This window comes from Canis lupus, chromosome 4 (genome assembly GCF_011100685.1).
Source record: "Canis lupus familiaris isolate Mischka breed German Shepherd chromosome 4, alternate assembly UU_Cfam_GSD_1.0, whole genome shotgun sequence".
In the NCBI taxonomy this organism is placed as follows: Eukaryota; Metazoa; Chordata; class Mammalia; order Carnivora; family Canidae; genus Canis; species Canis lupus.
The window spans coordinates 67,353,316-67,366,573 of record NC_049225.1 but is presented as its reverse complement, the minus strand read 5'-3'; the positions used below and the strand labels follow the sequence as shown (position 1 = coordinate 67,366,573).

General features: G+C 46.2%; 1 protein-coding gene and 1 pseudogene across 4 annotated transcripts in view; one reads left to right on the top strand and one right to left on the bottom strand.

Annotated features, from left to right (window-relative positions):
- Positions 1-5,247: 5,247 nt before the first annotated feature.
- On the bottom strand, positions 5,248-6,465 carry LOC119876200 (annotated as a pseudogene).
- Positions 6,466-7,208: 743 nt separating this feature from the next.
- Positions 7,209-13,258, top strand: part of NNT (nicotinamide nucleotide transhydrogenase) — a 94,277-nt gene continuing 88,227 nt past the window's right edge. The window contains exons 1-2 of one of the 4 annotated variants that reach the window (XM_038535151.1): positions 7,209-7,397; positions 11,786-11,989. In XM_038535151.1, coding sequence (XP_038391079.1) covers positions 11,833-11,989 — 157 coding nt within the window. In that variant the 5' untranslated portion in view covers positions 7,209-7,397; positions 11,786-11,832. Of the gene's footprint in view, positions 7,398-7,708; positions 7,803-8,009; positions 8,031-11,785; positions 11,990-13,258 lie in introns of those variants that run through there. The other 3 variants (XM_038535149.1, XM_038535150.1, XM_038535152.1) reach the window with 3 other exon arrangements.

The window sequence follows — 13,258 nt, the reverse complement described above, 5'->3', positions numbered from 1 at the left end:
GTAACAATTTTAACTTTAAGACTGTATTCCAGGGCAGCCCCGGTGGCACAGCGGTTTAGCGCCGCCTGCAGCCCAGGGCGTGATCCTGGACACCCTGGATCGAGTCCCACGTCGGGCTCCTTGCATGGAGCCTGCTTCTCCCTCTGCCTGTGTCTCTGCCTCTCTCTCTCTGTCTGTGTCTCTATGAATAAATAAATAAAATCTTTTAAAAAAAGACTGTATTCCATTCTGATTTATAATTACTGTATAAACTGTGAGACTTAGGATTGGGTGGAGTGTTTGTTGCCTAAGGATGTCCAGTCACTTCAACACCATTTCTCGAAAAGGCTGCTTTTCCTCCACTGAATTGCTCTTGCATCTTTGCCAAAATTAAATTGGACACACTTCTGAGGATCTATTATATGCCAGACCCTGGGACACATCTTCTTACACTAGTTTTTTTTCCCTCTTTATGACAACCTGCAAAACAGTTATTTAGCATCTATTCTGTGCCAAGCACTGTGCTAGTTCAGAGAAATAAGAGACAAGCCTGAGACACAAGTCTGGAAAGAATAGGGAAAACGAGGAGAGCACTCCAGACTGAAGAAAAAAACATATAAAATGGCTAGGGAGTGTAGAACAGCTATGTACATTTAGAAAGCAGTAAGTATTTTATTATAGCTAAAAGGAGAGGAATAAGAGAGAATTTTCTCCTGTTTAAAATATCTCTGGGTATCTCAGTGGAAATGACCAGCAGGCAATTGGCTACATGGGTCTCAAGAGAGAGGTTTGGGCTGGACACTAAGCTCTGGAAGTTGTCATGGCACAGTTGACATTGGGCTGCCAGGAAAAAAAAATACTCGAGTTAAAGGGAAAGAAAGCCAGGGGAACATTTGAAACATTTGCATGTTTACTTGGCAAAAGAACTGAGAATGAATGGTTAAAGAAGTAGGAGGTTAAACTAGAGAGGAATGTCCACAATCAGCAAAGGTTAGAAATTTTGGTGTTTGCTTTTGTGTTGAGTACATCTAGCATAAAAAAAAAAACCCTACAAAGAGATTGTTTCACAAGCCTATTAAAAAAACTATCTGAACTAGAGTTTTTATCAAAATGCAATATTTAAAATTAAATATGAACATGTTAACCGCTATTAGTTTTATAATGAAGTAGTTTGAGAGTGGTAACTATGTAATATATAGTTATATATGTTTAAAAATTGAAGGAAAAATGCCATTTGATAGAGACTTTATTTTAAGGGTTTAATGAGAGGCGACCCAGCCAAGACTGTCTCTCCCCGAAGGGCTGGGGAAATGGAGAGTTTTTCTTTTCATTTTTTAAGGTTTTATTTATTTATTTATTTGAGAGAGAGAAGTGGCTAGAGCACAGAGGGAGAGTGAGAGAGAGATGTAGACTCCTCACCAAGCCGAGAGCCCCATGCGGAGCTCAATCCTGGACCCAAAGACCATGACCCAAGCTGAAGGCAGATGCTTAACTGGACTACCCAGGTGCCCCAGGTCAAGTCTTTATTAAGAAAACAAAACAAGGGGCGCCTGGTTGGCTCAATCAGAGGAGCGTATGACTCTTAATCTTGTTATAAGTTTGAGCCCCATGTTGGGTGTAGAGAGTACTAAAAAATCTTTTTTAAACTTAAAAAAAAAGCAAAACAAATATATTAGGACATTCTAATTATTTTTTAAAGATTTTATTTATTTATTTATTCATGAGAGAGAGAGAGAGAGAGAGAGAGACATAGGTAGAGGGAGAAGCAAGCTCCATGCAGGGAGCCCGATGTGGGATGGATGTGGGACTCCATCCTAGGACTCCAGGATCACGCCCTGAGCTGAAAGCAGATGCTTAACTGCTGAACCACCCAGGCATCCCCATTCTTCTAATTATTAATACAAAATGTCTTTCACCTGAATTTCCCCCAAATTGGATTTTCACTTTAAACTCAAGAACTGGTAAATCTATGTATGTTTTTTAAAAGCAAACAACTACTCCTCTTTACATTGTAGTTAGTACCCTCACAAACACAGAAAGCCCCTGCAGTGGGTTAAATATCATCCCCTCCAAACTCATCATCATCGTTATTTAGAAATACAGCCTTTGTAGTTGTAATTAGTTGAGGATCTTGAGATAAAATCACCTTGGATTTAGGGTGGACCTTAATGCCACTGGCTGGTGTCTTTATTTTTATTTTTTTAAAATATTTATTTATTTATTTATTCAGAGAGAGAGGGGAACAGAGACACAGGCTGAGGGAGAAGCAGGCTCCATGCAAGGAGCCTGACATGGGACTCCATCCTGGGTCTCCAGGATCACACCCCAGGCTGCAGGCGGCTCTAAACCACTGCGCCACCAGGGCTGCCCTGGCTGGTGTCTTTAAAAGAGAAAGGACGTGGAGATTTGGGCACAGAGTGGCAACGTGGTAAGGAGGCAGAGATTGGGAGTCTTGTGTCTATAAGTCAAGGAACACCAAGAGATTGCTGACAACTAGTAGCTTCTTCACAAGATAGAAGGGTGTAGGTTGGTTTCTCACTCAGAACTCCCAGAGGAATCAAGTCTGCTGACACCTAGATATCAGACTTCTGGCCTCCAGAACTCTGAAGGAATGCATTTCTGTTGTTTTAAGCCACCTAGTTTGTAGCAATTTGTTTTAGCATTCCTAAGATACTAATAGACCCCCCCCATCTCCCCAGCTTCCCAGGTCCCCAAAGGTATCATTAGATAAATTATTTTTTATGTTCTAAAACAAAACAAAAACTCTAGATTTTTCTTTTTATTATTGTCACTTACTATGTGCAAAGAACAATATCCACAAAGGTATGCTGAGTTCTAAACAATTCTAAATGCAAACTGGGTTTTTAAATTTTTTTATTATTTTTTAAGATTTTATTTATTTGAGAGGGAGGAAATGAGTGGGGGGAGGGACAGTGGGAGAGGGAAAAACAGACTTCCTGCTGAGCAGGGAGCCTTATGCTCCGCTTGATCCTGGGACTCTGGGATCATGACCTGAGCTGAAGGCAGATGCTTAAGCGACTGAGCCATGCAGGCACCCCTCAAACTGGTTTTATTTAAACAAACTGCCAATTACTTAGCTTTGTGCTATTTAATGTCTGTTTTCCTTGATCCTCTTCTAATTAATGCTGAATATCACACAAGCGGGCAGAGAGGCAAATATAGAGGGAGAGAAGCAGACTCCCTCTGAGCAGGAAGCCTAACATGGGGCTCCATCCCAAGACTCGGAGATCATGACCTGAGCCAAAATCAAGAGTTGGCAACTTAATGGACTGAACCACCAGGCATCCCGAGAGGAGAGGTATTTTTCTAAATGGGGACTGGGGTTGGAGAAAGCTAAGGAAGAAGAAGTGGATATCAATGTGGACAAAACCTAAGAGGGGGTGTAAGATTTTTGCAAAAATTTTATACAAGGTCTTTTTTTTTTTAAGATTTTATTTATTTATTCATGATAGACACACAGAGAGAGAGAGGCAGAGACACAGGCAGAGGAAGAAGCAGGCTCCACGCAGGGAGCCCAACGTGGGGCCCGATCCTAGGACTCCAGGATCACACCCTGGGCTGAAGGCAGGCGCTCAAACTACTGAGCCACTGGGCTGCCCATACAAGGTATTTTCTAAGATTCAAAAGCAACTAACTTACTAACTTTTGGAACTTAATACAATTTTCTTGGGGGACTCCTGTGAATATTTTGTAATTACTACGGAGGAAATTAGGGCCTAAAACAGAACCTTCCAAATGACAAATGTTTTCAATTGGAGCAAAGGCACCAAGTTATGTTGGACAAACGAGAAGAATGAATTTAAAAAATTACCATATACTTACTGTTTAACAGAAAAAGTGAAAAATGGTATGTCATCTTTGGATTTGTTCTGATGTAATATAATCATAAGGTGAAATTAAATAACCCACTGAGCATTCATTTACACCTAGGTTTCTCAGCTTTAGCACTGTTGATGTTTGGGCCCAGATAAGTCTTTGTTGTAAGGAGCTGTATAATGTAGAGTAGTTAGCACCATCCGTAGTCTCTACCCCTTAGATGCCTCCTCTTTGCAGTGTGATGACCAAAATGTCTCCAGACACTGTTGGACAAAATTGTCCTCAGTTGGAAACCACTGATTTTTAAGCCTTGAAAGAGAAAAGCAGCAAACCCTTACCCCCAGTGTTTTAAAACAAGTATTTGTTTTCCCTAGTCTTTTTTTTTTTTTTTTTTAAGATTTTGTTTATTTACTCATGAGAAATAGAGAGAGAGAGAGAGAGAGAGAGAGGCAGAGAGAGACATAGGCAGAGGGAGAAGCAGGCTCCATGCAGGGAGCCTGACGTGGGACTTGATCTGGGGTCTCCAGGATCATGCCCTGGGCTGAAGGTGGCACTAAACCACTGAGCCACCAGGGCTGCCCTGTTTTCCCTAGTTTTATTGAGATATAATTAACATGTAGCACTGTATGTGTATAAGGTGTACAGCATAATGATTTGACTTACATATATCATGAAAGGGGCTTAGCTTTATTTTAATTTTATTTTTTTTAAATGTTTTTTTTATTTATGATAGTCACAGAGAGAGAGAGAGAGAGAGAGAGGCAGAGACATAGGCAGAGGGAGAAGCAGGCTCCATGCACCGGGAGCCCGACATGGGATTCGATCCCTGGGCCAAAGGCAGGCGCCAAACCGCTGTGCCACCCAGGGATCCCAGGGGCTTAGTTTTAATCCTTATTAATTACTTCTGCTTCATTGAAACCGCCATATCTTGAAATGTAATCTATGGTTACATTTATCATAGTTCATTATAGTTTTTATTATTTTTTAAAAAATTATTTATTTGTTTGAGAGAAAAAGAGATCCTGTGCATGGAGGAGAAGAGAAGGATAGAGAAACCCAAGCAGACCCCATAGTCAGCGTGGAGTGTGACTCCATGATATCATGACCTTGAGATCATGACCTGAGCCGAAACCAAGAGTCAGAGGCTTAACCCACTGAGGCACTCAGGTGCCCCAAAGATTTTATTTTTAAAAAAATTTATTGAGAGAGAGAGAGAAAGAGAGAGCACATGAGTGGGGTCAGGGGCAGAGGGAGAGAGAGAATCTCAAGCAGACTCCTCCCTTAGCTGGGAGCAGATGCTGGATTCAGTTTCACAAACCATGAGGTCATGACCTGAGCCCAAATCAAGAGTCCTGTGCTTAACTGACTGAACCCTGGAGGTGCCCCCTTCCTCCCATTATATATATATTTTTTTCCTTTTTTTTTTTTTTGGCTGGGTACAGTATACTTTATTGATGGTACATGACAAGGTAGGGCTCCCCAAGCGCCTCCCCTTCCTTGGGGTCTGGGATGTAAATTGGAGGTCAGGAGATTCTCAGTGTGTTGGGGGATTAAGTTGGGGCAGGGACTCCCCAGCAGCTGAGGGCCTCTCTCTTCCTCTTGTTCTTGCTGGGGCTGGTGGTCCAGGAGGCTCTTCCTTCTTGGAGGCCATGTGGACCATGTGGTCCACCACCCGGTTGCTGTAGCCGAATTCATTGTCATACCAGGAAATGAGCTTGACGAAGTGGTCATTGAGGGCAAAGCCAGCCCTGGCGTCGAAGGTGGAAAAGTGGGTGTCAGTGTTGAAGTTGCAGGAGACAACCTGGTCCTCACTGTAGCCCAGGATGCCCTTGAGGGGGCCCTCCGATGCCTGCTTCACTACCTTCTTGATGTCGTCTATTCGGCAGCTTTCTCCAGGCAGCAGGTCAGATCCACAACTGACACATTAGGGGTGGGGACACGGAAGGCCATGCCAGTGAGCTTCCCATTCAGCTCAGGGATGACCTTGTCCACAGTCTTGGTGGCGCCAGTGGAAGCAGGGATGATGTTCTGGGCAGCCCCTCAGCAGTCATGCCACAGCTTCCCAGAGGGGCCATGCACGATCTTCTGGGTGGCAGTGATGGCCTGGACGGTGGTCATGAGGCCCTCCACGATGCCGAAGGGGTCATGGATTACTTTGGCTAGAGGAGCCAAGCAGTTGGTGGTGTAGGAGGCATTGCTGACAATCTTGAGGGGGTTGTCCTACTTCTCGTGGCTCCTGCCCATCACAAACATGGGGGCATCAGCAGAAGGAGCAGAGATGATGACCCTCTTGGCCCTGCCTGTCAAGTGAGCCCCAGCCTTCTCCATGGTGGCGAAGACCCCAATGGACTCCACAACATACTCAGCACCAGCATCACCCCATTTGATGTTGGTGGGATCTCGCTCCTGGAAGATGAAGATGGACTTCCTGTTGATGCCAAGTCTCCCGTTCTCAGCCTTGACTGTGCCATGGAATTTGCTGTGGGTAGAATCATACTGGAGCATGTACACCATGTAGTTGAGATCAATGAAGGGGTCATTGATGGCGACAGTATCCACTTTGGCAGAGTTAAAAGCAGCCCTGGTGACCAGGCGCCCAATACGGCCAAATCCGTTCACTCTGACCTTCACCATCGTGTCTCGGGGACGCGGCTGGCCCTGCACCAGAAGATGCGGCTGTCTGTCGAACGGGAAGGAGCAGAGAGCCCCACTATATTTTTAAAAATATGGGGCTTGTGCCCTTCCTTGTCTGTGAACTTTTTTAGGAGAAGGGCAGTTTTCCCTTCACATCCTTTGGATGTCAGTGGGAATTCATTAGTTGAATGACCTTTTATGCTGGTGAAACACAAGAGATGTTCTTAAAGGAAGGGTTTCTCTGACTTTCTTTCTTTCTTTTCTTTCTTTCTTTCTTTTCTTCTTTCCAAGAAATATCTGAATTGCCTACCTTAAATATTTCACTCAAAGTGCAAAGCAGAGACCATGCTGACACTTGATGATGATTCAGCTTTGGGTAGGTGAACCGTTTTCTAGTCTACGTTTGATTCTTCCCACTTTTAATCAGGAGACACTCGCAGACTAACAGAACTGCGTGCAGAGGACAAGCAGGGACTTAGGTCTGGGGTCTATTCAGTAGTTTTGCTGAAATCCACCCAGGCCTTGTCAGGCCTCTTCATCTCCCCCCAGGGCGCTCTCGCCGCCGGCTGTCACTACCACCGGCAGCCCACGGCTTTCTCGGGGCCGGCCGTGGGGGGACCGGCACGTAGAAGTGTGTTAATTTTCGGGCCCTGACACGGCTCCCGAGGAATTTAACTCCACGTCTCCCGGCAGGATGGGCAAACAACGCCCTCGGCCCCGCCCTCCACCGCCCGCGGCCGCCTCCCACCCCCCGCTGGGTCCTCTTCTGTTACAGAAGCTGTGATTTTTTCCTAGAGAGCTAGAGGAAAGGCCGCGAAAGAGGAGCCCTACGCTGCCCTCGTCCTTGCCGCGGTGGGCCCGGAGAGAGGAAGCCACGCCGGGGACCTGGCTCTGCGGCGGGAGGGGGCCGAGCCCCGAACAGCCCCGCGGCCGCGGCGGGGCTGCAGGTTTGATTGACAAGGACGGAGGCGGGGCGGGGGCGGGGGCGGCGGGTCGAGCCCCAGACAAAGAGGTTTCGGTGCCCCCGAGGAGGGAGGGCCCTGGGGTACCGAGCCTCGGGCTCCGCGGCGGGGGGCGTCGGGCGAGGTCGCGGCCCGGCCGGGAGAGGGCGGCGGGCGCCGCGGCCCAGCTGCGGGCCGGCCTGGAGGGGAGGGGTCGCGGGGCGAGGGAGGGGGCGCTCGGGGGCTGGGGGTGCGCCGCCGTCACGTGGCCGCCGCCGCGGGCTTGGGGCTGTTCTTCCGGGTTGGAGGCGCCTGGCGGAGGGGCCGGAGCCGGAGCCGGAGCAGGAGCCGGGTCCGCCAGCGCGGCGTCCCCCCGCGGCGCGCCCACGGCCGCCCGGCCTCCCCGCCGAGGTGAGCGGCGCCCGCAGCCCGCGCAGCCCGGGCGCGCGATCGGGGCGCGGCGGGGGGGGGGGGGGGCGCTGGGCCGCCGGCGGGGACCCGTCCCGGAGCAGAAGGGGGCGGGGTGCACGCGGGCGCCCGCAGGCCGGAGGCTTGGGTGCCTCGGGGGCCCTCCTCCCGCGCTCTGGCCGGGGCGACGTGGACGGGAGTGGGGGGGTCGGGGCGCGGGCAGCTGTGCAGGTGCAGATCTTGGAGCTTTGGGGACAGCGGCGTCGCACGGGGTTATTCGGCCCGCGAGATGGGAGGTGGGGGGGAGGTCACAGAGGACTTTTGATAGAGGGTGCACCCAGGGGAGCGGCAGCCGGACGCCCCGAAGTGTGCTGGCGCCTTGGGGGTGGGGGGTCGGCGGCCGGCGGGAGACCTAGGCGGCGGCGCGCTCCAGCGGCGGGCGCGGAGGTCCGGGCGGGCGGCGGGCGGCGCGCCACACCCCACACCCCACACGGGGGACCGTGGGCCCGGGGTCGGTGCCCCGGAGGCAGCGGGGGCGGCCGCCAGCCCGGGGGCGGAATGACAATGACTCGGCCTCGGCCAAGCGGCCTGGAGGGAAGGTTATAAATAGCGGTCCCGCGAGGGTGCCAGGCGCCGCGGCTCAGTGGCCGGAGAAGGGGCGGTCCCGGGGGCTTTGGGCGAGGCCGCGCCGCGCCGCTGCGGCTGGAAGCTGCTGTAGGGTATTGTGTCCTTGGGTGGTATGTTTCGCTTTGAAAGCGTGACTTGTTTACGATTGCCCGCGTCCTTTATTCGCCCTGTGGTTCGGGGCAGCTCTGAAGGGATCTCCTTGTAAGGAGTCTTGTAGGGCAGACTCCGTTCGGATGGGGCTTGCGTGCTTTTATTTAAAATGCTCCCCTCTTCTCCATCGCACCCCTTTTATTTGCAAACCGGCTGTTTTTTTGTTTTTGTTTTTTTTTTTTTTTGATTGTATTAAATGGACAGTTTAGGATTACTTTCTTATCAGCAAGTGTGCTCATGCTCAGGCCATTTACCTTTGCTGATGGAATGAATCAGTTTTCCGTAAGACTACACAGCATTTCATTTTCAAAGGAAATTTCCTGAAACACTGGAGACTGTGTTCCCTAGATACTTAGATTTCAGGTTACCTAGTCTAATTATTCATTCATTCAGTCAAAAAAATACTTGCTGTTTTCTTGTTTTGTGCAAGGCACCTGGCCAGCTGGAGGTAATACCAAAGTGAATAGTAATAGCAGTAAAGATACTGTGTCCTTTTAATCCTCACAAACCTATAACGCAGGTGCTGTTATTATCCTCATTTTAAACAGGAGGAAATCAGGTTCAGAGAAGTTCATGACTCACTTGCCAAGGACCCAACTAATAGATTGCAGAATGGGGGCTTTAACCCACCGGTCACCTTGTTGGCCTCTAGGCTGTCCTCTCTCTGCTTTCAATGCTCTCAAGAATTTTAGAATCTATTAGGGGAGATAGTTGCCCAAGTAACTTACGTTACACTGCCATATGAATGATACGCTAATTTTTTTTTTTTCAATTTTGAGTTGTAAAGTTTTCCCCCATTGCTTCAAAGCCATAGAAGTATATGGATAATAAAATAGCAAAGAGCTTTTTAAGTGAAGAGAGGGACAGGTGTGATCATCAAGGTAGTATTCTGTCTTCAATGTAAATAAGTACCTGTCTGTGATAACATGGTTCAGGGATTCTCTGAATATCCTTCGGGGTCATTTATATTTGAATTAGGGTTAATGGTAGGGATTGTTCTTGCCAGTAAACTACTTTCTGATCACTGTCCTGTATGGTCATAACTTGAATTAAGTGGAATTTTTGGGCAAGAGCAGCCTCTGAGGGCCTTAGCTTTAACTGATTTCTGATGCCAGGGATCTGTTCAGCATCAAATTACCATTTTCCAAGTGGGCACGGCAGTTTTTCTAGATTCCACAAAATAGGACTTCAGCTTTAAAGCATTATAAAATGTCATCTAATCATAAAACTTTTAGAGCCTAATGGGGTCTTACCAACCAGTTTTCCTATATACTTTTATTGATGAGCAGACTGAGGTGAGAGAGTTTAAGGTCAAACAAGGAGTGAGTGGTAAACTTAGACAATACACAGGCTCTATTATAGCTAGCTTTGTTCTCTCCCTGTTGAGGTCTGGGTAAACCTCCTCAGCCCCATGAGAACGGTGGTTGTTGCGGGGTGGGGTGGGATGATCCAAGAAGAGAAACTAGGGTAAGTAGGAAGGTTGGGCATTGGTAGTGGTAGGACAAATCTCCCTCAGGGCAAGAATTTTTTATATCTTGGTATCTTTTTTATATCTTTGTATATATCTTTTACTTATTTTTGTATCTCCCTAGGCTCTTGGCATAGATTCAGTGAATGTTTTGAATATGTGGTTGGATTTCAAACCCTTGCTCTCCGTTCTTAGCCATGGCTAACCATAGAAGTGACCCATGAATAAATGAGAATATTTATGGGACTCAGGAATGCTTGGGGTTGAAATGAAAGGACATGGAGAAACGCTGAAAATATAAAACCTATTCAAGTACAAAGCATTATTCATATATTTTTGATTGCATTCCTGAGCCCATCTTGCATACTTCTTCCTTAGCTTTTTTTCATATTACTCCCTCCATCTCAAATGTGCTTCTTTTCTTTTTCTGAGCCCTCAAAGAACTTTGGACTTGCCCTACTCTGCTTTGTAATATTATTACTTGTTGACTTTTCTTATCTCAAAGTGTGTGACCTATTCCAGTTTGATTCTACAGATGCTTCTAACGGCTGTGCCTCTGACTCAGCCCTCTATACATGTTTGTTGAATTAAAAGGCATTTTAAGAATAAGCACCATCTGGATTAAGGATTTCCATTCCCAGTGTAGCTTTCTGGTATTTGTAAGAAGTTGCTTCAGGGAGTTGTAGCCGCAGTTCTAAGTGAGCTAGACCCTTCTTCCCCTGGATGCTGGAAGAATGTTTATGGTTTGCTGGGATTGGGTGTTGGGCCCCATGAGGGCCCACTTGATGGGGCAGAGACTAAAGGTGTAGTTGGTGGAGTTAGCTGAGCTTGACTGTTAGAGTTCTTCCTGATTTTGAAGGGAAGGAAGGAAGGAAGGAAGGATGGGCTAACGTTGGGAATTGAGTGAATGGTAGGTGTGCCTTCCATGCACCCCTGGGGATCTCCCATGGAGAGCAGTGGAGGTAACCACTGAAGCTTAGGTCAATAATAATAGAGGTCAATGACACTCCATCCACCCAGTTAGAGCTTGTAAAAAGTGGCCACTTGTGAGAACCACTGATGGAAGAATTCCTTGTTACACCTATACCTATGAGTGCAAACTTACGTGATAATGGCGTTTTTCTTTCTTATTTAAAATTGGAGTCATATCCCACACATGTTTAATTTTCTTGAGATGTGCCCTTGGCAAACACGTATCTCATGTTCACTCAGTCTCAATTCAGGGGGTCTTACAGGATAAGCATCTTGCTGCACTGAATAGGTTGCCAGTGTTTTCTGTACAACATGGTGGCTAAATAGGTTGCTACTATATGATTTAGTATTATAGACAATTTAAAGGAAATTCAAGGGTAACTATGCAATTCTTGCTGTTCATATAGACTTAGAAGATAACTTCCATATAAGATGTAATTGGACTCTATAGTAAGTTTCTTTTTTAGCTTTCCAGCTACAGTAAGGATCAGTTAGACTTAGGTGATTGGGGCTTAGAATTGAATAGTGAGTTTATAACCACAATTTAAGTGGGAAAATGGATTCCAAGTTTTAAATATCTAAATCGGAAATGAACTTTTGAAGCATCTTCTGTAAGCAAAGGACTCGGCAAATAAATTCATTGTAGATGCCCACATACAACTGTTATAGTCCATGCTTTTGGAATTAGTATTTTTAAAAATGTTTTGATGTTCAAACCACAAAGTATGTTTTTCTTAGCACATAAATATTTTATTTTCTTTCCTTTTAGTGATTTATCCTCAAGGAAATTTGGGATTTGGAAAGTTGGGAGCTTATATGAACATGGCGAATCTACTGAAAACCGTGGTGACTGGCTGTTCGTGTCCTTTACGTAGCAGTTTGGGGTCCTGTAAGGTTATACCTGGGAAGAAGGATTTTTTACGAACATTTCATACTCATCAGGCACTGTGGTGTAAAGCCCCTGTAAAACCAGGTAAAATCTCACTTCCATGTATATAAATCAAACTGACAAGTCATAGGAGCTAATAGATCTCCTGATGATTGATAAAAGGAAAAGTGATGCAGTTTCATAGCCTGGTGTTTGTGAGTCATTATTTTGCGTTAAAAAAATGTAATGAGTGTTTTTTAAAAATATTTTCCATGTATAGAAGTTCCTGATTGTCAGTGCTAATAGAGAAGAAAAGAAAATAGAAAAAGAGAAATGATAAACCAGTTGAGTTGTGCCCAGGAAACTGTTGCTCATAGTAACCATTTCTCCCAGCAGCTCTTCCTCTTTCCTTGTCAGTATTGAGGAATTGTACCATAAATGGCTCATCTATGCTCAAGAATTAACAACTAAGTATTATATAATCTGAAGTAATTCTTCTTAATTTAGTGAATGGCAACTTCATCTCAGTTACTCAGGTCAGAAACCTGGGGAATCATCCTAGATCTTCACAGTCGGCATGGGTCAGCTCTGCCTTGTATCTGGTCTGTTCTCACCATCACCACTATCATCATCCTGTTCCACACCACCATCCTCTGTCACTGAGACTATTGTGCTAGTCTTCTAAACACACTCTATGCTTTCTGCCACTGCCCCTGCTGTAGTCTGTTCTATACATGACCGCATCATCTTTTTAAAATGAAAGATCATGCACTTTTAAACTCAAAATTTGCCACTAGTGTCTTAGCCCGTGCAGAGTAAGAGCTGAAGTCTTTCAGTAGCCTACAAGGCCTTCCCTGCTAGATCCCTACCTGCTTCTGTTCTGGCTTGCAGGCCCAAAGGATGAAGCTCAACAAAGGCTTCCTAAGCTGAGTGAGATGCCTTTATGCATTTTGCATAAAGGCCCTCTTAGAACTCTGTCTATACCTTTTTGGCCAAAACTCAGAGAGATGGCCATTATATAGTTGTAAGGGACACTTAGAAATAAAAGAGGGCTTTTGTTCTAGATGGCCACATACTTCACTGAAATTGGTGTTCTGTAACTAAGGTGGAAGGACAGGCTAGATATTAGAGGGGGCCACAGGAAGTCTTTGCCACATGGAATAATGCCCTTCTTTTTAATTTAAGTTTATGGGATTCTGCATTCAGGATCCCTAGACTGCTATGCTTTTTGAGTTCTTATGTCTATCTTTCATAGAATTCACAGCCTCGTTTCTTGTGACTGTTGGCAAGTGACTGTTGCAGAGTACCTGCCACCAAGAGCTCTCAACTTTATCTTCAGATTTTTATTTTAGGTGTTCTGGAAAGCCAGATTAT